This window comes from Argiope bruennichi, chromosome 10 (assembly GCF_947563725.1).
Source record: "Argiope bruennichi chromosome 10, qqArgBrue1.1, whole genome shotgun sequence".
NCBI lineage: Eukaryota > Metazoa > Arthropoda > Arachnida > Araneae > Araneidae > Argiope > Argiope bruennichi.
The window spans coordinates 84,568,248-84,592,870 of record NC_079160.1 but is presented as its reverse complement, the minus strand read 5'-3'; the positions used below and the strand labels follow the sequence as shown (position 1 = coordinate 84,592,870).

At 33.7% G+C, this 24,623-nt stretch overlaps 1 protein-coding gene across 1 annotated transcript in view; it reads left to right on the top strand.

The window, feature by feature from the left end:
• The window catches only part of LOC129987834 (peroxidase-like), a 65,059-nt gene that overhangs the window by 21,550 nt on the left and 18,886 nt on the right, over positions 1-24,623 (top strand). The window contains exons 6-8 of the mRNA XM_056095801.1: positions 3,237-3,380; positions 7,383-7,487; positions 8,560-8,658. Of these exons, the coding sequence (XP_055951776.1) occupies positions 3,237-3,380; positions 7,383-7,487; positions 8,560-8,658 (348 nt within the window). The remainder of the gene's footprint in view (positions 1-3,236; positions 3,381-7,382; positions 7,488-8,559; positions 8,659-24,623) is intronic.

Genomic DNA, 24,623 nt, shown 5'->3' with positions numbered 1-24,623 from the left:
AAAGTAAGAATGCAGTCTTATCTAAATTTGGTAACAGTGTTTGAGGTTAATCTTAATTTTAATGATTTTATTTAAAAATTTTGACACAACTAAAAATTGTCAGTCGTTAAAATTAATGCCACTGAAAATAATTCACTACCTATTTATTGATATCTCAATTAGAAATCTTTCAACAACCAGCATAAGTAAATCTCAAAACGAATGAAGAATTAGGATACTTTTAGAAGGTCACAAATTAAGTAATGAAACAAAAATTTTAGTGAAGAATTTGTGAAACAATCAGAAATCATAAAAAATTACAATACGTGTGAGATACATGAACTCCCTGAGCAAAGGTTTTCATTTAGAAGGCAAAAATAAGAAGCTTCCATAGCAGAATTACAATTACCATCGGATAGTCAAAGATATGTTCTTAGTCGGGGGGCCCAAGCTTAGTGTAGGAGATACCGAGACGCCGCATGCCAGTTTGGCCTGTATCAGTTTTTGAGCGCTTGTTTGAAGATAAACTTAATATCTCTACAAGAAAGAAGTTTAGGTCGGGTAGTGTTGTCAAACGCGTTTCCCAGGGATTTGAGCAAATACCGATAGAGCCTTAATCGAGGAGATTTTGGGGCTACCAGTGGGTAGCAACGACATCGATGAGCTGGCAAAAATGCATAGCCGCAACTTTTGGTTAGGAGAGGAAGAAATAATAAATGCAACAGAGCTACAACCTTCCAGTAGAATAAGACAGATACTGAAAACTAGGAAATCATTAAATCGTTTGTTAAAAAGCATCACTCTGATAAAGCAATAGATGTCCGTGCTACAAACTTATTTGACGATAAGGATGTGTTTCATTTTCGTCGAATTTTGAAGCGTAGCAAAAGACAAATGACTTACGACAAATTACTTGTAAAAACAAACATGCATAATGAATAATAAATTCCATTATTATAAATATGTTTGAATATATGTTTTGGAATGGAACGCATTACCCTATTTTACATTTATTCCTATGAAAAATGGTTTTGCATTATGAGTCGGATTTGGAAACGAATTATGTTCGTTAAGCAAAGTTTCATTGAATATAAGAAATTTTAGTTTTGTTCGAAAGCGCTTTATCCCATCATTTATGAGCATATTATTAATAAATCTATTGATTATTAGTCTGGGTTGGCATCACCTTAAGTTACACACTGTTGACATGGGTATCAAAATATCTCAATTAACCTGTACTTACTGGTACTCCTACTAATGGGTTTATTTTCAATCTTCGTCTTTATTATTTTTATTATTTCATTTTCGTTGTTCATTTAATTCTTAATAAACGTTTTTAAGTAAGATTGAAAATAATATAAATTTCAGTAATGCAAAATTTGATTTTTAAAAACTTACTTTAAAGCAGGTAGCAGCTATATAGCCTTAATGGACGAGCAGTTACTAATAATGTATGCTATATTATGTATTTTATTATAATAGATTAATATGTTATAAAAAGAACAAAATTTATACACTGAGTGGCCAAATTATTTGGCCATCTCTTCAATACAATACTGGACTCTCTTTTGCCCTTCATACTGAATAGATTCTTCTTTACATGGATTCTTTGAGATATTGGTAAATGATATGAGGAATCTGAGATCATATCCGGTGAATTGCAATTTTCAATTTTCAGAAGTGATGGTGCTAGATCCAGCCATCTGATGATCTCATGCTACATACTAATTGGATTGTTATTCGTTAATTCTGCAAGCCAACTAAGCAAAGTAAAGTCTCCGTCGTTCTCTTCGAAAGATCTGAGCACAATACTAGGTTTATGACAGGAAGCATTGTTCTGCTGAAAGTATCCATCCCAAACAAGATATACCATTATTATAACAGGATGCATTTTATTTGCGATAAAACTTATATACTCCTGGGCAATCAGACATTGTTTCACAGAAATTGAAGGATCCATACACTTTCAAGAAAAAAAAAATCCTCAAACCATAATATTACCTCCACCAGCTTGAAATGTTGCCTCAGTGCAATTGGCGTCATGCTTTAGTACTGTTTTCTCTATATTCGCACATTGTTATCTGTGCAGTGTGGTTGAAAATACGAATCATTGAACAATATGACCTTTTCCAATCATCTACTGTGCAATTCTCGTGCACCTTTGCGAACTAGAAACATCTGTTCTTGTTCAAGGCAATTAGTAGAGGTTCTCGGGCAGGTCGGTGGCTTCCATCGCATGCATGGTGTAATATGTAGCGAACAATTCCTTCAGATATCTTTTCGATTGCTCCTTGATTAAGGTTGCCCTCAATTTGATGTACTGTATTCTCATTTTGGATTGGGCAATTATTGGCAATTCTCTTTTCCGATCACGCATTCTGTAGACGTACATGAAGGCGGACAGTTAAGAGCATATTTTGTGCTTAATACTCCACTCTCTATAAATATTAACTGCTGTTGCTCTCGAACACTTCACAAGTGCAGCTGTTTTTAAGATCCGGCGTTTCAAGCGCCTGAAAACATCTCCCTTCAAACTCGGTTAAATTACTTTTTTTTTTTTTTTTGCTAATTTCTTTGCAATTAACACAATGTAATTGAGGTTCACTTGTCATGTATTCTCTTTTTGTAGCTATCTCTCCGTTTAGCTGCAACAACATGAAGTTAAGGTGGATTTGCACTCGGGCAGTTATAAGACAGCCAGTAGGGAGCGCATGCGCAGAAAAGAACTGATTTATGTTTGCCACAATTTCATAAGATAGATTCAGGCATTCCATGCTTGACTATAAATTGCCATTCTGGCGTCCCTGAATTTTTGTTTTTCTGCATATCGTATTTAGTAGTCAGTTCAGTTTTCACGAGTTTTAAGATGGCATCTCCAATTATTCACATATTTTTAATCTTCAGAACATTTGAAAATGTGGCAATTATTCTATGATAAATTATCAATTTTTTTCACGCCCTCCCCACACCAAATTCTACATACGCATGCGCAGTAAGAAAAAAATACAATACAGCGGCATGTTATTGTCCCATCTGAACAAGTACTTGCCATGGACCAAACAGCATTTTTCAACCTTTCAACGCATGCGTTGCCTACTGGCAGTCTTAGAATTGGCTGAATGTAAACCCACCTTTATAGCCGATCTGCGTATAAGAGTCAAATGATCGTAATAATTTAGCTATTCAGTGTGTATTTAACCATAATTCTTTATCTTGTAAATGAAATAATATCTATTTACAATGCTTTAATTTGACAGAAACAAAATGCTGTGATCCCAAGAACTCAAATAACCCAGAATGTATGCCAATAAAAGTTAGCCCAGATGATCCCTTTTATTCAAAGTACAACAAGACGTGCATAGATTTTCATCGCTCGGAAGAATGCAAGTACTGTGTACAAGGTGAACTTTTTCAAACTATTTATCAGAAAGTGTGAAAAGATTTTAAAATTTATGAAAATATTTATTTCAAATATTAAAGCAAATCTTCTGGTAATTGCTGATTCTAACGGCGACCAAAATGAGCAAGAAAAAATTTCGCCTATTTGGCGATTTTAATCATCAAACTATATAGCATATAATTGATGCACTTTAATGTATTTTTATAATTTGGCGAAATTTTTTCTTGGCGCTTTTTGGCCGTCGTTAAAAACGAATTGTACTAGCCTATTTAATCCCAATTAGTGAGAATTATTCTTAATTTTTATATCATTTTCTTTTATTCTTCTTGCACAACTTTCAATTATTTTAAATTCCAATAAATCATACTTGGATCTATCGTTCCAATTTTCAAGAGATTTAAAAAGTTTAGGATAACTTTTTTTATCTGTATATCTCCTGTTTAAAATATATTGAACAAAACTGAAAGAAAATATGTTGATGTTCTCCTACTTAAATTTTTCAAACTGTACAGTAAAATCTGCATTAGTTTCGATTATTTGAATTTAAAATAATATTAATGAAACAGAAAACCAATTAGAAGCAGGAAATCATAGGGTTATAAGTAAGATAACACAAATTATAAAGTTAACACAAATTAGAAAAGAGCAAAGATTTGTTTATTAATAAAATAACACGAACATAAATTTATATAATTTCATTATAAAGACTAAAAGTAACAAAATAGTAGTAGTGGAATAGAAATCTAATTAGGAATAAGAAAAGAAAAATTTATTAATGTGATAACACAAGCAAAGGGCATGAATTAACAAAAAATATAATATTAGCATCATTAAATTATAACTTAACATTATTAAAAACTAATAATTTATTTATGAATGTGGTAATATGAAATAAACTCCCAATCGTTTTAAAGCCAAAACTAGCAAAGTAAAATCTATCTATACTTATAATAAAGCTCAATGTGTGTGTGTGTGCTGGCGCTCTACAGGCCAGGTCATTTGACATACAGCTATCAAATTTGGTACATGTATACCTTAGAGGTCGGGAATGTGCACCTGGGGTCCCTTTTTTTGAAATTTTAATTATTAATTAAAAACTAACTTTCCCGCCAAAAAAATCTTCCATTTTCCCCACCGCCAAATTTTCAGCCAAAATAATCTTCTATTTTCCCCACCGCCAAATGAGTAAGGCTTCAGGTTTTTTTTCTCCCAACAGTAATGAGGCTAGGGTTAATATTTTTCGGCGGATTATTTCAAACGATTCTGTTTATTTTCTTAGTGTTTGATGCATTTAAAATTAAACATTGTTAATGAATCGATCTGTTCATGATGAATCTGAGAAATTTTTTTGACAAATTCTTGAGATATTACATAAATTAAGAAAGATATTCTTTAGTGCTCATAAAGTTTAAACGCTCAGTGACTCTATTATCAGTAATCATATTATTAAAAAAATGTTTTGTTTCAGTAAAAAATATTATTATATTAATTGCAGATTAATCATTTACACTTTAATTTAAAGCATAAATTCTACGAGGGGTAACAGAAAATTAGAGAGATACATATCACGTTATGACTGAAGGCCTTTATAATATTATGAGTGAATTATATGACTATCAAAATTTGAAGTTTTAAAATATTTTGCTGAAGAATCTATTAAAGTTGGAATTGCATAAAATATTTAATTATTAAAACTTTAACGGACATTAAAATTGGCGAACCGGCTGGTCGCCAAAGGCGGCTAGTACTTATATAAAGCTCAATGTGTATGTGTGTGTTGGCGCCCTACAGGCCAGACCATTTGACCTACAGCTACCAAATTTGGTACATGTATACCTTGGAGCACCTGCACCTTTTTTGAATTTTTAATTAGAATTTTGATTATTAATTAAAAATTAACTTTCCCGCCAAAAAAAATCTTTTCATTTTCCCCACCGCCAAATGAGTAAGGCTTTAATTTTTTTTTCCTACACTAATGAGGCTAGGGTTAACATTTTTCGGCCTATTATTTCAAGCGATTCTGTTTATTTTCTTAACGTTTGATGCATTTAAAATTAAACATTATTAATTATCGATCTTTCAGAGTCATTCTGAAGTACTTTTGAATTAAAATAAAACAGAATAGAGGAAATTAAAAATTTCTAATCTGCATAGCGTTACCCCAACTACCGTAGAAAAATTCATGCATTTGCGTTAACGTAACTGGCTTTGAAAATTCACGCATGCGCATTGTGTTCTGATTGTTGACTTATTACGGATTCAACGGATTTTCAACGGATTCGGGCTTGATTTAAATTATTTTTAGGTTAGTTGTATGCTTTTGTAATTAAATTGTATTTATGTTAGTTATATATTTTTTGTATATGCTTATAGTTTTAAGTATATCGTTTTTTAAATAGTTTATTTTAACCTGTTTTCGACCGATTATTTTAAACGATTCTGTTTATTTTCTTAGTGTTTGATTTAAAGCATAAATTCTACGGGAGATAACAGAAACTTGGAGAGATACATATTACGTTATGACTGAAGGCCTTTATAGTATTATGAGTAAATTATATGACTATCAAAATTTGAAGTTTTAAAATATTTTGATGAAGAAGTTATTCAAGGAGGAATTGCATAAAATATTTAATTATTAAAATTTTAACGAACATTTGGATTGGCGAACCGGCTGGTCGCCAAAAGGGGGCTAGTTATAGAATAAAATTAAGCCAAAGATTTTCATCAGTCGAGTTTTAAAGCTTATAACAAATTTTGCTTCTATGTTTAGAATAAACGAAGTTCAACGCTTTTTCCAAAGTAAAAACGGCGCCGCTTTCTAGAATTATCAAGCGATGTTATCATGATTAATCGTTAAATACATCTCTATTTTAAGTACGACGTACTTTTTTCCCCCTTATGTATGATACACAAAGGAATCCAAAAATCAATTTAGAGTATATCTAATTCACACACGAAGGTGATTGGATAGTTTAATAATCGAAAGATTGGCTTAAAAAAATTATCTTTAAAAAAAAATATCCTAAATTTATATTTGATAGCGCTTTGCTTTGATAAAATAATTACCATTTTGATTTAAAAGCATAAGGCATCGAAATTTAGTCTATTTGACAACTATTTAAGCTTCAAATTGTATGAAGCAAAAATCATTTAAAATGTTCTAAAGAATAAAACATTGGATTTAAAGTAGCTCGTAATAACATCTCGAGTAGAAGGAACACGGTAACAAAGGATTCATTTAAATTTTAATTTAATTTTCAACTCTTTTCCCACTTAATAAATCAAATAAAATATATCAATATATTATTGTACAAAAGCTATTTTAAGAAATTAGTTTTTCTGTGATACCTATTTTATTATGTGCATCTTTCACATATTTAATTCTTAAAAAATATTTTTAATTAAAATAATACTTTTTCTTGGTTTAGTAATATATTGACATTGATATGAAATACATATCTTAGTCAATATATTACTAACAAAGATAGATGCAAGTTAACCTTGCTATAATTAAGAGTAAATTTTAAAAATTACATAAAAATAGACGAATCAGTTTAAAACATCATGCAATGGGGTTTTGAATTAAAGATGCGAGTCGATTTGAAACTTTCAGCATTTTACGTCTCATATTAATTTACCATCAGCTTCTAATGTCATTTTTACATAGTTAGAAAAGTTTTTGCATAAAATAGCCTCATTTAAAAAGGAAAATTTTTCTTAATTAATTAAAATATTTCGATAATTTAATTAATAACTGTTTTTTTTCCTTCTGCTACCGCTGCCATCTATTGTTTGATATCGGAATTATTTTTTTCGTTTTTGAGCATTCTATTAGAAAATACAAGCACTTCTAGATACCAACTGGATATAAAGCATTAATTTTCCGTAACAGCATCTAATGATTTTTTATTTAATCGACATGTATTTCTAGCACTATGGTATTTAGCTTAGTGTATAATAATGATGAAATATGAGATTAGTGACATGCTTATGTGTATTCTAGCGACTAGAGCGCAAACAAATGGAGCAACTGCCGCCATGGATGCATCGTGGTTGTATGGAGAGAATGAAGAAAAGGCGAAGGAGTTAAGATTCTTTAATGGAAAAGGCAAATATTTATTTTATATATTTACAATTTTTTACATAAATAAACCTCAAAACCTTACTTCCCTTTTTGTCCGTAAATAGTAAAAATAATTCAAAGAAAGAAAAAAAAGAGAGAAATTTATAAAAAATTGTCCAATTTATTCGACGATGACAGAGATACAAAAAATATTTTAATGTCTAACATCTTTAAACATTATTTTTGTGTATAATATTATGACCCGCTAAACCGTACTTCCTTTTTTTTTTTATCAGCAAATAATAAAAATAATTCATAGAAAAAAATGTGAGTGTTATTACAAATTGGCTAATATACTCGACGTCGACATGGATAAAAAAAACTTTAATGTCTAATATATTAAAAAAAAATTTTTTTTGTGCATAATAATATCTTCAAAATCTTCTGATCGCCTGCAGTTTTTTTTTTTCAAATTGAAATCAGCAATAATAATAAAAATAATAATAATTAATGAAAAATACCAAATAATAATATCAACACTTCTGTGCTAAAAATATTCGATGCGTTGTCAATGATGCTCATTTAATAATAAATTATTAGAAACGTATTATCAAATTTAAAAAGTAATTTATTATATTTATAAACTTCACATGACTTTTATAATCTAAGAATTATTCTTAAAATAAATCAACAAGTAAAATTCCTTATAATGAAAAGAATAAAAATGAAAGCCAACTGAAGTAAAACTTCTAGGTTCTTCCGAGAATAACCTAAGTTCTTTCTTAGAAGTCGAGTTCTTTTAAAAAACAGCAAAGACAATTCAAAGTGTATCTTGACACATTAATTATTTCAAAAGTTAATGTAAATAAACTACTTAATTATTAACCTTAAATATCAACCCGAAATCTTTATTAAAATCGTTCTTGTACTTCATAGTATTTGCGAGCAAAATTTGACAAATTCTTATTGAGAAGTGTGAATTTTTTTAATTAGATTTAAATAACATTAAATTCTTTTCCTTTTGTTGGAGAATCAAATCTGAATTAATATGAGAAAACCGTAATATTTTGGATACATCAGATATGAAGCGGATTTAAAAATTTCTGTATTATTTCAGGCCAACTGAAATTCGAGGAAGGAGACCTCCCGATTGTCGGAGTGGACAAAGAAGACGAATTTTGTTATGAAGGGCAAGAGTCGAAATGCATTTTAAATGGTAAGCTTTAAACGTTTCATAAACAAACGATATCTATCATAAGTTACAACGGTATAAATTTACAGATGTTTCACCACATTTTCTCTGCAAGGTAGATTATTTTCATGTATTTGTATTTCTTGTATGTATTTGTTTTCCTTCATTGTAAATGTAAATAGATATTTTACATAAATTTAATAAAAATTGAGTCGCTTCATAATGTTATTTATCTATGGTTAAGCATGATACAGCACGCTAATGTTAAACAGATTTAAAATTTCTATCCTTACTTGAATAAAGCTGAAGGAATGACATCACAACGCAACGGAAGACAAGGATTATTGGCTTACACAGTGATTTTTAATATGTAACTGCATTGTTCCATTTTTATTGTTAAAGTAGTATGTTGACACAATTTTAAAATAATGTACAGAAATTTTTCAAAATAATGAATAATTCCGTCTTATTCTTTCTGACGTTTCATACAAAGGATATACAGGGTGGTCCAAAAAAAACTTCCCCTATATATGAAATCCTAGCGGCCTATCCGCTCAACCAATCGAACCAAAATTTGAGACATGGTTGTTTGAAGGTATGCGCTGGAGATTGTGATGATTCTAAACAACGCAGAACTCACGGTTACGGTTACAGTGAGAGAATTTCGAAATTTTCGAATGGCAACACCCACTTTTTCCTTGCTCAAATTGATCCGCGTATTGAAAAACCACAGATGGCGTTGGAACGATTAGCGAGTGACGAAAATTGCCGCCGTAAAGCATATGCAAAGAAGAGCATTATAAAGGAATAATGACAACACAGAGAGGAAAGAGAAAAAAAAGTTTTTATTGGAATGGAAAGTTATAATTACAGGTTTTAAATGTGTTCATCTTCGCAGGCGACAACGCATTGCATTCGGGAGATTGTGGACAACAATGCCGAACGTAACATGAAAGGAGGAATCTGCATAACTTTACGTGTTATCGCATCTTGCAATTCAGACACAGTTGCAGAATTCCGCTATTCCTGAATTGCAGCAATGAAAGGTCATTAGGGACATTGTATGAATGCAAGATGAGGCTCCTCCACACTTCGCCCAATGTGTTCGACCAGTTCTGCAACAACACTTTGGTGATAGTGTCATCTCTAATAACTTTGCAGTTTCGTGGCTACCGCGATCCCCCGACTCACTCCTGTGGATTTCTGGTTCTAGGGCTATCTGAAATCTAAGATGTATACGCCTGGTCCACGAGATGTGTTAGATTTGCAAGATGTCATAACACGTGGAGTTATGCAGATTCCTCCTTTCATGTTACGTTCGGCATTGTTGTCCACAATCTCCCGAATGCAATGCGTTGTCGCCTGCGAAGATGAACACATTGAAAACCTGTAATTATAACTTTCCATTCCAATAAAACTTTTTTTTCTCTTTCCTCTCTGTGTTGTCATTATTCCTTTATAATGCTCTTCTTTACATATGCTTTACGGCGGCAATTTTCGTCACTCGCTAATCGTTCCAACGCCATCTGTGTTTTTCAATACGCGGATCAATTTGAGCAAGGAAAAAGTGGGTGTTGCCATTCGAAAATTTCGAAATTCTCTCACTGTAACCGTAACCGTGAGTTCTGCGTTGTTTAGAATCATCACAATCTCCAGCGCATACCTTCAAACAACCATGTCTCAAATTTTGGTTCGATTGGTTGAGCCGATAGGCCGCTAGGGTTTCATATATAGGGGAAGTTTTTTTTGGACCACCCTGTATATATATATGTATGTATGTGTGTGTGTGTGTGTAATGATATTTTAAACTCTTAACTTAATCCAGATTAATTTCCAAAACTTTATCTTAATTTAGACCATAGTAAAATATTCTCTTATTTCCTGATCTAATTTCGCTTTCGGTTTAATTAATTCCTTTGTAAAAATAAAGCGCCATCAGTACTACGTATCAAATGAAAGTGATACTTCCGTTGCCCTTGTCAAAGGGAACACATGTATTCCATCGGCACGTTGAATAGAACTAGAATTTTAAATAAACATAAATTTTCAAATTTTGCATGTCACTACTTTGATGACATAATAGTTTTCTCTAACTCATTAGAGGAACATTATGATCATTTAAAACAGATTTTTCAAATGTGTGAAAAAGAAAACATTAAATTAAAATTTTCTAAATGAGCGTTTGCTCAAGATAAAATTAATTTCTTAAGGTATGAAGTCAAAGAAGGGTGCATTTCTCCTGATAATCATAATATTAAAAGTATTAAAAAATTACAACCTCCAAAGAATATTAAACTACTTCACGGTTTTCTTGGCTCGGTAAATGTTTATAATATTATTGATTCTTATGTTAATATTAGAGGACCCTTAAATAATCTTCTTAAAAAAGATACACCATGGCAATGGACAGAAAACTGTCAAAAAGCTTTTGAAATATTTAAAATTAAATTGATAACTAAACCAGTGTTGAAACTATATAACCCTAATTTACCTCTTCATGTTTTTTGTGCTGCATTTCAGGTAGCCATTGGAGCTGTTCTAAAACAGCCTGACTGTTCTGGTAAATTACATCCTGCATCCTATCATACAAGAACTTTACGTTCTTATGGAAAAAGTTATTGTATAACTGAGTTGGAATGTTTAGCAATAGTAGATGCTCTTGATAAATTTTATTACTATTTACATGGGAAAGAATTCATAATTCATACTGATCATGCTGCTCTTGTTTGACTTAAGAATGTAAAAAAAATTAAGGGGGGGGGGGTGTTTCGTTGGTCTTTAAAATTAAGCATGTTTCATTATGAAGTTAAATATTTAAAGGGAACAGCTAATGTTGAAGCTGATATGTTATCAATGCGTCCTACTGCTCAGTATGTCCAACATTCTGTGCATTTATTGGAATTAGATGAGATAAAACACTATCAAAATTTAGACAATTTAGATAATACTAAATATAAAAATATTAATGATGTATTTGTAGTTAAAAAGAAAAATTTGTTTAAAATAGTTGTACCTTTTTCTCTTAGGAGAAAAGTTTTGCAAAAGGCTCATGAACAATTCGGGAACCCAGGCACTCAAAAAATGATAAATTTAATTACTCCTCAGTATTATTGGCCTCATATTACTCAAGATATTGCACTTTTTGTTAAACATTGTGATGTTTGTCAATTAAATAAAAAAGAAAAAGAAAAAAAGATTTGGCCTTTTACAGGCTGTGCCCCCCACAGACCGTCCTTTTTAATGTCTTTCTATCGATACTGTTGGTGGATTTAACTATTACAATTCATCTGAAAAATTTCTTCACATAGTAATTGATCATGCCACTAGATATGATTGTGCTTTTCCTTCCAAATATGAAATTCTGAAACTTATATCAATATATTAAAGCAAGTTTTCCAAATTCAGGTTCCAAGTTATTAACTGATAGAAACGGTGCTTTTACCTCATCTAAATTCAAACATTTCCTCAGAAATTACAGAGTCAAGCATCTGTTAACATCTTCACATCATCCACAAATTAATGGGAAATGTGAAAGAGTTAACCAGTCAATAGTAACTAAATTAAAGTGTAAAGTCAATTTTTCTCCTACCAAAATTCCTTGGACTGAACTTTTAGAAAAAGTAATCAATGAATATAATTTAACACCCCATTCAGTTACAAAATGTCCAACCTGCCTTTTGCTGCAAACAAAATAATGTTACATATTATTTAGTCGACAGAATTCGAAATCCTTCTTCCACATAATCCCTAACATAGGTTGGCCCGTTGTTCCCACTTTTAAGAGTTAGTTTCCCCCCCCCCCTTCATGATGATGATGATGTTGCGATAGACGCTGTCACAGCATAAATTCAAATACTGCAATCTTATTTAGATGTGAGTATAGGGTCAACCTCACATTTAATTTCTATCTCTTTCTATTTTTATCCCGGATATGTTGTTCTCCACTTTGGAAACAAATGCTCCTGGGTGAGAGTAGAAAGAAAATAAGAATTACGTCCCCCTTCTTGATGTCCTAATTTTGGGTCATTAAGTTTCACCCACTACTAGAAATTGGTGGATAAGGTTGAACTAGTCACCACTAATTGTGTTACGAGCGCCTTTGGCTAAAAACTAATTTTAACTTTAATCATACTAGAGCTATAACTTGCTTTTACAACTCTAAAATCAGAATTAACTGCGCGCGAAACCAATGTATGTTTTTGTATATGGCAACTAAATATAAATATAGCATGTAAATAGAATTGTAATTTAGATAGATAATAAAATGGAGTCGGATTAATAACGAGTGGATTATTTCACATTACGATCCCACATCTTTGAATCTTATTAGCGGAGAAACGACTGAATGAAATGAAATTCAGGTAGAGTCTCAACATTGTGGTGAACCCGGACGTGATTGCTAAAAATACGGTACGTCTGTTTTTATTTGCAATAAGAATTAAGTAGTGAAATAAAAATGGAGATGTCCGTTAAGAAGCGATCACCTATTAGATCTAACTTTACGAAAACGTATAATGTTTTAATTGAAAGATTAAAGGTCGATGAACCTAAGGAAAAAGAAATTAAATCACTTTTCGGCAATTTGGAACGAATTTATTCGGATTTGGCCAAATTAGATAATGAAATATGTAGTTTTCTTCTGGAAAATTCTGATACCGAAAAGTATGAAGATGAGTATATGAAAATCGAAGAATACAGCACAAAAATGATTGAAGCGAAAGTAAATGTGGACATATATTTGACTAAACTTTCTTACGCTGAAAAGGAAAGCGTTGGTTCTGTTTCTCCTAGAATTAAACGAAAACTTAAGTTACCTAAAATAGAACTCGTTAAATTTAACGGTGAAATTAAGAATTGGCTGGCTTTCTGGAGTCAATTTAAGCGTATTCATGATGATGATAAATTAGAAAATGAAGACAAATTTCAATATTTGATCCAATGTGTAAGTGAAGGAACTAGAGCTCGGGAAATTATAGACAGTTATCCTCCAACAAATGCGAATTATTGCAAGGCAATAGAAAGTTTAAAATCGCGTTTCGGAAAGGATGAGTTGCTTATTGAATACTACGTTCGTGAGCTATTAAAATTAGTTATAATAAATGCTTCAGAAGCTAAAAGGAAATTAAGCACGTCGCAAATTTATGATAAATTAGAAACTTACTTAAGAGCTCTAGAATCAATTGGTTTAACATCAGACAAGTATTCAGCAATGCTTTTCCCCCTGGTGGAATCCTGCATACCTGAAGATATATTCAGGGTATGGCTGCGTAATCCAATTATAATAGCAAATCATGACCCGGAAAGCAATGCTTATTCAGAAAAACTGAAAAACTTATTACTCTTTCTGAAAACAGAAATAGAAGGTGAGGAAAGAATTCGCTTAGCGAGATCAGGATTTGCGCCTAAGGTGTGTAAGGAGAGGAATTCTGATTCTGTGGCTACTGCTACAGATTTGTTTTCAGGAGGTACAGAAAAAAGAAAACATAATACCATCTGCGTTTTTTGTGAAAAACCTCACGAAAGCAAAGAATGTTACTATGCCAAAAAATTTGATTTTGAAAAGAAACAAAAGATTTTGAAAAATAAAAAATGCTGCTTCACTTGTTTAAAGCCTGGCCATAGGTCAAGAATTTGCAAGTCAAATGTACAGTGCCTGCTTTGTAATAAGAGGCATTGGACTTTGATGTGTCCAGATCTGCCAACAAACAAACCAAAAGTCAAAACACCTGAGGTGGAAGAGAATCTAAATGTCAATTTATCCAATCAGTGTGCTGCTGAAGAAGTTCTCCTTCAAACATTGCAAGTTAATATTAAAGCAGAAGGAAAAACACGCAGAGTACGAGCTCTTATTGACAGTGGTTCGCAGCGATCATACTTATTAGAGAAAACAATTAAAGAAATGAATCTGAGGCCCATTGAAGTTAAAAATATCATACATTCGGTATTTGGTGGATCTACGTTAGAAAAACAAGATCATGGACTATATGAAATAACCCTTCAGAATTTGAATACGGGATTCACTTACGATATGCAAGTCCTCGATCAACCAATTATATGCGGAAAAATACCTCGGATCCACAAAGGAAATTGGCAAAAGGAGTTGAAGAAAAAGAATATAATACTCTCTGATCAAGGCAAAGATTGTCCGGACATTGAATTGCTGATAGGAGCTGACTTTTGCGGACAGTTATTCTCAGGAAATATATATGCTCTGAAATGTGGATTAGTAGCATATGAAACAAAATTAGGCTGGCTGATCATGGGTAAAGTTTTTGGAGGAAAAGAGGAAAATACTTCCGCTCAACTGGTGACTTCAATGCTAATACAAAATAGCTCTATCTCTGATCTTTGGAAATTAGAAACTTTAGGTATTATGGATCCAGTTGAAACTAAATCTAAAGAAGAAATGAAAAGAAACGCAATGGATCATTTTATGAAAGCAGTGGATAGAGATGAAAATGGCAGATACATAGTTAAGCTACCTTGGATAGAAGCAAAAGAAATTCTACAAGACAATAGATCCACAGCTGAACAACGTTGTATCCGTACTTCACAAAAGTTAAAAGATGAAAAGAAATATGCAGAATATGAGGCTGTTTTTGAAGAATGGCTTGAGGAAAATATAATAGAGAAAGTGCCCAAAATGGAGGAGGGAAATCCAAGTTATTATTTGCCGCACCGAGGTGTTTTTAAGGAAAACTCATCAACCAAAGTACGTCCAGTGTTTGACGCTTCTTGTCGAGTTAAGAAAGTTCCGTCCTTAAATGACTGTCTGGAAAAGGGACCAAATTTAATAGAGCAAATTCCACCCATTTTAAGAAAATTCAGACAAAATAACATTGGGGTAATTTCTGATATTAAAAAAGCCTTTCTTCAAATCTCAATTGCAAAAGAGGATCAAGATGTTTTGCGATTTCTTTGGTGGAAAGATTACGAAACAAGAAAATTTGAGATACTTCGTCACCGCCGTCTTGTTTTTGGCCTCACTTGTAGTCCTTTCCTCTTGGCAGCGGTTTTGATGAATCATCTAGAGGAAAGTAAAGAGTGCTTTCCTGAAACCTCCGAAATATTGAAGAATTCCTTTTATGTAGATAACTGTGTGACATCCGTGCGCAATGAAGATGATCTTACCCGATTCATTCAAGAAGCAAAGCTGTTGCTTTCCAAGGCTTGTTTTGATCTTCGAGGTTGGGAATATACAAGGGACCTAAGTCGGGACGAGCCAACTGTTCCAACCTCAGTACTTGGACTGTTATGGAATACAAATGAAGATTTCCTTTTCTGTGATTTACAAAATACAGAATTTAATTTTGATGTTTGCAGTAAAAGAAATATTCTGTCAACGTCTCAAAAGATATTTGATCCACTTGGATTTTTATGTCCTGTGACAATATGTTTAAAACTCTTAGTGCAAAATATTTGGAAAAGAAACTTAGGGTGGGATGAAATTCTACCAGATGACATTCAGAAAAAATTCAAAACTTTGATTGTTGATTTGAAATTGCTGTCTGAAGTTAAGATCCCTAGATGTGTAAAGATCAATGGCTGCACCGAAGGACTAAGTCTTCATACCTTTTGTGATGCCAGCAAAGTTGCATACAGTACTGTCGTATTTTTGAGAAATACCTTGGGAGAGGAAGTCAAAATATATTTTATAGAGGCAAAAAGTAGAGTAGCACCTTTAAAGGTTATTACAATACCTCGTCTAGAATTACTAGCATGCTGCATTGGAGCTAGGTTAACTTCAGATATTAAAAATTCTATGTCTTTGAGAGACGTACCTACTTTTTATTGGACAGATTCTTCTGTTGCTCTTCATTGGATTCAAAAAGAAGATCATTGGGGTACGTTCGTGAATAACAGAGTAGAAGAAATAAGAAGTCTTTCTTCAAAGGATGCTTGGAAGCATCTCCCAGGCACTTGCAATCCTGCTGATCTCCCTTCCCGTGGTTGTTCAATCCAAGGATTTTTGAAATCGAGATGGTGGGAGGGCCCACAGTGGTTGAAACTTCCAGAAGAAGAATGGCCAGCGACAGACTCTGAATACAATTTTGAAGAGGTTTTCCGGGAAAGGAAAAAGAGGGTCGTAACTTTAGTCAACTCTACAGATCTGAATAAATCCTGGTATTTGTACAAGTTCTCAAGATATTCCAAAATTGTGCGAATGATAGCATGGATGCTACGATTTGTACAAAATTGCCGAAATCCAATTAACAAGATGAAAGATCTTTTAACTGTTGCAGAACTAGATGCCGCCGAAAGAAAGGTGATACAAATCGTGCAACAAGAAACCTTTAATAACGAAGATGCAAGATCAAAACTTAAATCACTCTGTGTGTTTAATGATTCTGATGGACTAATTAGATTGAAAACTAAAATTACTAGACGAGATGATGAAGAAAATTTTAGATACCCTCTAGTATTGCCTTGTAAGCACCCATTAGTGGAGAGATTGATTTTCGAACATTATTTGATCTCTTCCCATGCTGGAGTTCAAGTTGTCCTAACAGATATCCGTCAAAAATTTTGGATTCTGCAGGGCCGAAAAACTGTCCAGAAAGTGCTCTCAAGGTGTATAAGATGCAAAAGATATACGAGCAAGAAAATTGAATCAATTCCTGCGCCACTACCGGAAGATCGTGTACGGGAAGCCTTGATATTCGAAGTCACTGGAGTGGATTTAGCAGGGCCGCTTCATTTAAAGGATGGGAAAAAGGCCTGGATCTTGCTTTTTACTTGCGCTGTATATAGGGCCATTCATTTGGAATTAATACAGAGTCTTTCAACTAATGGATTCCTTCTAGGTTTTAGAAGATTCGTCGCAAGACGAGGGCGACCTAGGACTATATACAGCGATAACGGAACAAATTTTACTGGAACAAATAATTTGATGGGTTCTCTTGATTGGGACAAGATTGTCAATGAAGCCTCCGTCTTAAGAATTCAGTGGAAATTTAACCCCCCAACAGCTGCTTGGTGGGGCGGATTTTTTGAGAGCATGATTAAGATGGTGAAGAAGCTTTTAAGAAGAGTTTTAGGAAAGGCATCGCTTCATTACGAAGAAATGTTCACTATTCTTTGTGACGTAGAAGCCAACATCAATTCAAGACCTCTGAATTATCTATCGGAAGATCCGAATGATTTAATTCCACTGACTCCCTCAATGTTCATTCAAGAGACTACAAAGGTAGGAGTTCCCGATTTGGATACTTTGGATAAAGTCAATATCTCCAAACGATATCAGTATCAACAAAAATTACGAGAGGACTTGAGGAAAAGATTTCGAAAAGAATATCTAAGCTTGTTAATCCAGAAGAAGCCAAAAGGAAAGGAATCTAGACAAGTGCAAGTGGGAGATATTGTTATAATTGAAAGTGATATCAAAAAGCGACTAGACTGGCCTTTGGGATTGGTAATCGAAGTGTTTCCTGGGAAAGATGGCTGCATCCGAGTAGTGAAGCTAAAAACAGCGATTGGGGAACTTGTGCGTCCAGTGCAACGTTTATACCCCTTGGAATTAGACCATGACGATCCTGTGGGTGCGAGAAAAAACGAACCGGTTGCTTCGTATGAAGAAATCGAAATCCCGAGCTCGGAAAATAACGACTATGAAACAAAAACTAGAAGTGGAAGAAAAGTGGTTAAACCTTCACGTTTTAACTAACTTTTAAACTTTATTATGTACTTTTCAAATATGTGCATTTCATGTTTTGATTTCTAAATATTTTGAATGCAATATTTTGTTAATTTTGATTTTGTAACCTCCTAATTTAAAAATCAAAAGGTGGGAGGATGTTACGAGCGCCTTTGGCTAAAAACTAATTTTAACTTTAATCATACTAGAGCTATAACTTGCTTTTACAACTCTAAAATCAGAATTAACTGCGCGCGAAACCAATGTATGTTTTTGTATATGGCAACTAAATATAAATATAGCATGTAAATAGAATTGTAATTTAGATAGATAATAAAATGGAGTCGGATTAATAACGAGTGGATTATTTCACATTACGATCCCACATCTTTGAATCTTATTAGCGGAGAAACGACTGAATGAAATGAAATTCAGGTAGAGTCTCAGCAAATTGGCTAACTAGTGGGTTTTCTTTTAAAGTTACACATTTTTATGTCATTTGTTTTAAGTATTAATGCAGAGAGTATTAATAAGAGTATTTTGAATCTCATATTATTATTTTCAGATTCAAGTGTTACATAAAATCAGAACTATGTTGATATATTATTATTTTATAAGTTCAATTTGTTATTCCCTTATTTTACATACAATTTGATAATTTTGGTGAGCCATCTACTATTTAAAGGACACTGTGGGCAAGCATTCTTTAGAAACATTCCTCACTAAATAGAGACAATCTTACAGACTGAGAGACAATAGACCGAGTTTCTGCAGAAAATCATTTTTATATTATACATTTTAATATTATTATTTTGGTGTTCTTGAATATTTAAATTTATCTAATATATTCACACATATCAATTTATCTTTTTTATGTTCTAAATAATCTTGTTCAAAATGATATCTGTGTATTAATGTAAAGGCAAGGGAAACTGAGGTGTCACTTTCAATATACTTTTAAATTTTTCTTACTTGAACACCACTGTAAGGTATGGCTGTGTGTCGAGGGTCCCGATGCACTTCCACGTCTTGCGGTGGGGGGAAGTTGAAATTATATTTTAACTTGTGGCGATCCTGCTTCCATCAAAATGACTGTATTCGAAAAACTATTTTCCTAACTGCGCACCGGAAGTACGAAGCAGTTATCTACGATCAAGCGCGCAAGCTGTGCGAATTAAAAAGATCAATTTCCGGTCTTTCAAAAAAAATCTGTTGTCTGTCGATGTGTTAGCGTTAAAAATTAAAAGATGTTTATTTTTATATAAAAAAGTCGTCGCTCATTCTTTATGTGTGGATGTAACTTAACTATCCCAATTTGCAACCTTCTCCACTAAAACATCCCACATTTGGTGACTCGAAAAGTGAAAGGATAACTTTCCCAGTTTTCTTTATGCATTAAATGGCGCCATAGCGCATTTCTTCCTAATGGCGGTAAGCGTATCGTTGAATATTGTTTCTATTTTCACAGCCTAAATAATTTCCATCGGAACTTCTGTTAAATAATTTGGATTAGCATTTTCATATTATTTACTCTGATTATCAGTATATTATTTGTATTTTCGTATTTCAAAGCAGTTTTGTGAAATTATATTTATAACGTGCCTTTGATTTCTTGAATAAAACATGCCAGGAGATACTCCAAATTCCGCCAACAACGACGCAACAGTTTCTCGTGTTGGCGTCAAACTTCCGCCTTTCTGGAAAGCTAACCCTGCATTATGGTTTGTTCAACTTGAGGCGCAATTCGCCTTGGCGGGAATTACTGCTGACGATACAAAATTTAATCATGTTATTTCTGCCGTTGATTCCGATATTTTGAATTGTGTAAGCGATATAATATTGAAACCTCCTGATACTGATAAATATCCACCATTAAAAAAACGTTTAATTGAGTTGCATTCTGAAAGTGAAGCTTCGAAAATACGTACGCTGCTACAAGGCCTAGAACTTGGCGACCAACGACCATCTCAGTTATTAGCTCGTATGAAAACATTGGCGGGCGATACTGTTGGCGAGCCACTCTTAAAATCTCTTTGGCTCGGAAGACTGCCAAACAGCACACAAACTATTTTAACTGCTTTGAATGAAGATTTAGCTGGTTTAGCATCAGTTGCAGATAAAATAAATGATTTGGCTGGCCATTCAAACATTAATTCCGTTACTCCTCAATCTTCGAATAATCAAATAGCCCAACTTGAAAAACAAGTCGCCCATTTGACGACTTTAGTTGGCGAGCTTACTACAACAATACGCCAATCACGCTCTCAAAGCAGAAATAGAAATCGACCTTTTAAAAACAGTCGTAGTTGCTCTCGTGATCGCTTAAAAAAATATAAAGAACCTGCTGATGGCATTTGTTTTTATCATACAAATTTTGGCACAAAAGCAAAAAATGTAGTTTGCCTTGCTCTTTCAAGAATTCGGGAAACTAAATCGGCGGTCGTCCACTGGCCTTGGCCCCGATCGCAAAATTAATAGAATTATGCTGGCCGATAAAGTTAGTAAATGGAAATTTTTAGTGGATACAGGCGCAGACGTATCTGTTTTACCACACAATTATGCTCCTAAAGCTGATTCCTCTAATGAATTACTCCTCTTAGCTGCTAATGGCACAAAAATAGCTACTTTTGGTAAAAAACGCCTTACGCTAGACTTAAATTTACGGCGAAATTTTACTTGGTCTTTCATAATTGCAAATGTGAACCAACCAATTATAGGTGTTGATTTTTTAAAACACTATAATCTTTTGGTTGATGTTAAAAGTGGTTGTTTGATTGATGGCATAACTAAATTAACCACTCAAGGCAAATATACAAACACAGATTCATTAACTTCTGGTATATCCATTTTGCTTGGTGATTCAGAATTCTATGACATTTTATCGCAATTCCAAGACCTCACTAATCCATCTCAACCAACAAAAAGCAAAGTATCAACTAAAATACATCACTTTATTGAAACAACTGGTCAACCAGTATTTTCGAGACCTCGTCGCTTATCTCCCGAGTTGCTAAAAATTGCACGTCAGGAATTTGAATTTTTAATGTCTCAAGGTATTATCCGTCCTTCTAGTAGCCCATGGGCAAGTCCTCTACACATGGTGAAAAAGTCTAATGGAGAATGGAGACCGTGTGGCGACTACCGTCGTTTAAATTCAATTACCGTTCCTGATAGATACCCAGTTCCTCATATTCAAGATTGCACTCAAATGTTTTTCAATAAAACCATTTTCTCCACCCTGGATTTGATCCGAGCTTATCATCAAATTCCTATTAACCCAGCGGACATTCCAAAAACAGCAATCACAACCCCATTTGGTCTTTTTGAATATGTTTATATGCCCTTTGGTTTAAGAAACGCGGGACAAACCTTTCAACGTTATATACATCAAGTTTTGTCAAATTTAGATTTCTGCATTCCTTATTTTGATGACATACTGATTGCATCAAATAATGTAGAACAGCACAAACAACATTTAAAAACAGTATTTGAACGATTATCTCAGCACGGATTGAAACTAAACCCTTCAAAATGCGTCCTTGGGAAGCAATCGGTAAAGTTTCTAGGTTGTCTAATTACATCTGAAGGCGTGAAACCTTTACCGGAAAAAGTTCAAGCCATTTCTGATTTTCCCAAACCTCAAAATATATCTGAGCTAAAGCGTTTCTTGGCCATGCTCAATTTTTACCGTCGATTTTTGCCTCATGCCGCTCAGACTCAAGCTAGCCTACACGAACTTTTAAAAAACTCTAAAAAGAATGATAAGCAACTTGTTCCTTGGACTGACCTCACTACAGAAGCTTTCGAAAAATGCAAATCTGATATTGCAAATGCAGCTACTTTGAACTTCCATTCACCTAACCAGCAATTATCTATCATGGTTGATGCTTCAGACTCAGCCATCGGATCTGTCCTCCATACAACTACGTCTAATGGTCAACAACCTCTAGCATTTTATTCCCGAAAACTTACGCCCTCAGAACGTAAATACAGTACGTATGATAGGGAACTTTTGGCGATATATGCAACTATCAAACATTTTCGACACTTGTTGGAAGGTCAAAATTTCATAATATTTACAGATCATCGACCTCTTACTTTTGCTTTCACCAAAAAATCTGACTCTTCTTCTCCAAGACAACTAAGATACCTTGATTTCATTGCACAATTCAGCACCGACATCAGGCACGTATCGGGCTCAAAAAACGTTGTAGCTGATACCTTATCTCGTATTAATGAAATACAGTTACCAAAAATAGACTTTTCTGCCATGGCGGAAGCACAAGCATCTGATGAAGAACTTCAGACTATTTTGGCAAAGAATGAACTGTCACTTTGTTTAAAACCTCTCTCAACCGACCCCAATTCATCTAAACTTTACTGTGATGTCAAGCAAAACAAAATTAGACCTTACGTCCCAGAAATTTTCCGAAAGAAAGTTTTTCTATTTTTGCACAATATTTCCCACCCAGGTATCCGTGCCACTAAACATTTGATTTCAGAGAGATTCTTTTGGCCGTCCATGCAAAAGGACATTTCAAATTTCACCCGTTCATGTCTAGATTGCCAAAAATCTAAAATAGCTAGACACACCAATAGTCCTCTTAAATCTTTTCAATTACCTGCAGCCAGATTCGATCATGTTCATCTAGATCTCGTAGGACCTCTTCCACCTTCAAACAATTGCGGATACCTACTTACCTGCATAGATCGTTTCACACGATGGCCTGAGGCAATTCCCATTCCTGATATTTCTGCTGAAACTATTGCGCGTGCATTCATAACTCATTGGATCTCACGCTTCGGTTTGCCTTCAATAATCACGACAGATCAAGGACGACAATTCCAAAGCAACTTGTTTTCTTTGCTCAGCAAACTCTTGGGTGTCCAAAAGATCCGAACGACCCCATACCACCCAAAAAGCAATGGAATAGTCGAGCGATTCCATCGATCTCTTAAACAAAGCCTCCGATGTCATGCATCTACGAAATGGACCGAATCAATTCCTTTGGTTTTGCTCGGACTCCGAACCGCATTAAAAGAAGATCTACAGTGCACATCGGCCGAACTAGTTTATGGCTCAACCCTTAAACTACCATCAGAATTTTTTGAATCCCCTTCAATTAACGTCGAGCCTCATGAGTTCCTAATAAATTTACGGACCTTGATGGATCAACTTAAACCTGTTGCTACTGCACCTCATGACACCAAGAAAGTATTCGTTCATCCAGCTCTGGACACTTGCTCACATGTGTTCGTGCGCCACGATGCTGTTAAAAAACCTTTACAAGCGCCATACGATGGACCATACCTCGTACTCAAACGAACTGATAAAATGTTCACAATTGAAAAGAACGGCAAACAGTCCACGATCAACATTGATCGCTTAAAGCCTGCGTTCTTCGAGAACTCTCACCAGTCCTCTGCACCAGCAATATCACCACCAGTTGCAGTTCCGACTTCACCAAAACCAGTACCTGAACTGTCTCCATCGAGTCCTGTGTCACCTACAAATTCTACTCCAGTACCTTATGTGACCAGATCTGGCCGACGAGTTCGCTTCAACACTCGTTACCTCTAACTTCAGTGCCTGCTGCACTACTAGAGGGGGGAGTACTGTGGCGATCCTGCTTCCATCAAAATGACTGTATTCGAAAAACTATTTTCCTAACTGCGCACCGGAAGTACGAAGCAGTTATCTACGATCAAGCGCGCAAGCTGTGCGAATTAAAAAGATCAATTTCCGGTCTTTCAAAAAAAATCTGTTGTCTGTCGATGTGTTAGCGTTAAAAATTAAAAGATGTTTATTTTTATATAAAAAAGTCGTCGCTCATTCTTTATGTGTGGATGTAACTTAACTATCCCAATTTGCAACCTTCTCCACTAAAACATCCCACAAACTCTTAATTTAATCCAAATTAATTTCTAATACTTTATATTAATTTAGGCCATAGTAAAATATTCTTTTATTTCCTGATCTAATTCCATTTTCGGTTTAATTCATTCTTTTGTAAAAATAAAGCGCCATCAGTACTACGTATCAAATGAAAGTGACACTTCCGTTGCCCTTCTCAACGGTCAACATATGTATTCCATCGGCACGTGGCCGGAAATCCTATTTTATATAAGACTAGTGATCAGTTGTTTCGCTCTCTTTCTTAATTCTGCTTTTGTGCCGTCTTCTTGTAAATAAATCATGACTGTCTGCCAAGAGAGAATAAAACGAAATTATATATATATATATATATATATATATATATATATATATATATATATATATATATATATATATATATATATATATATATATATATATATATATATATATATATATATATATATATAAGCTTATTTT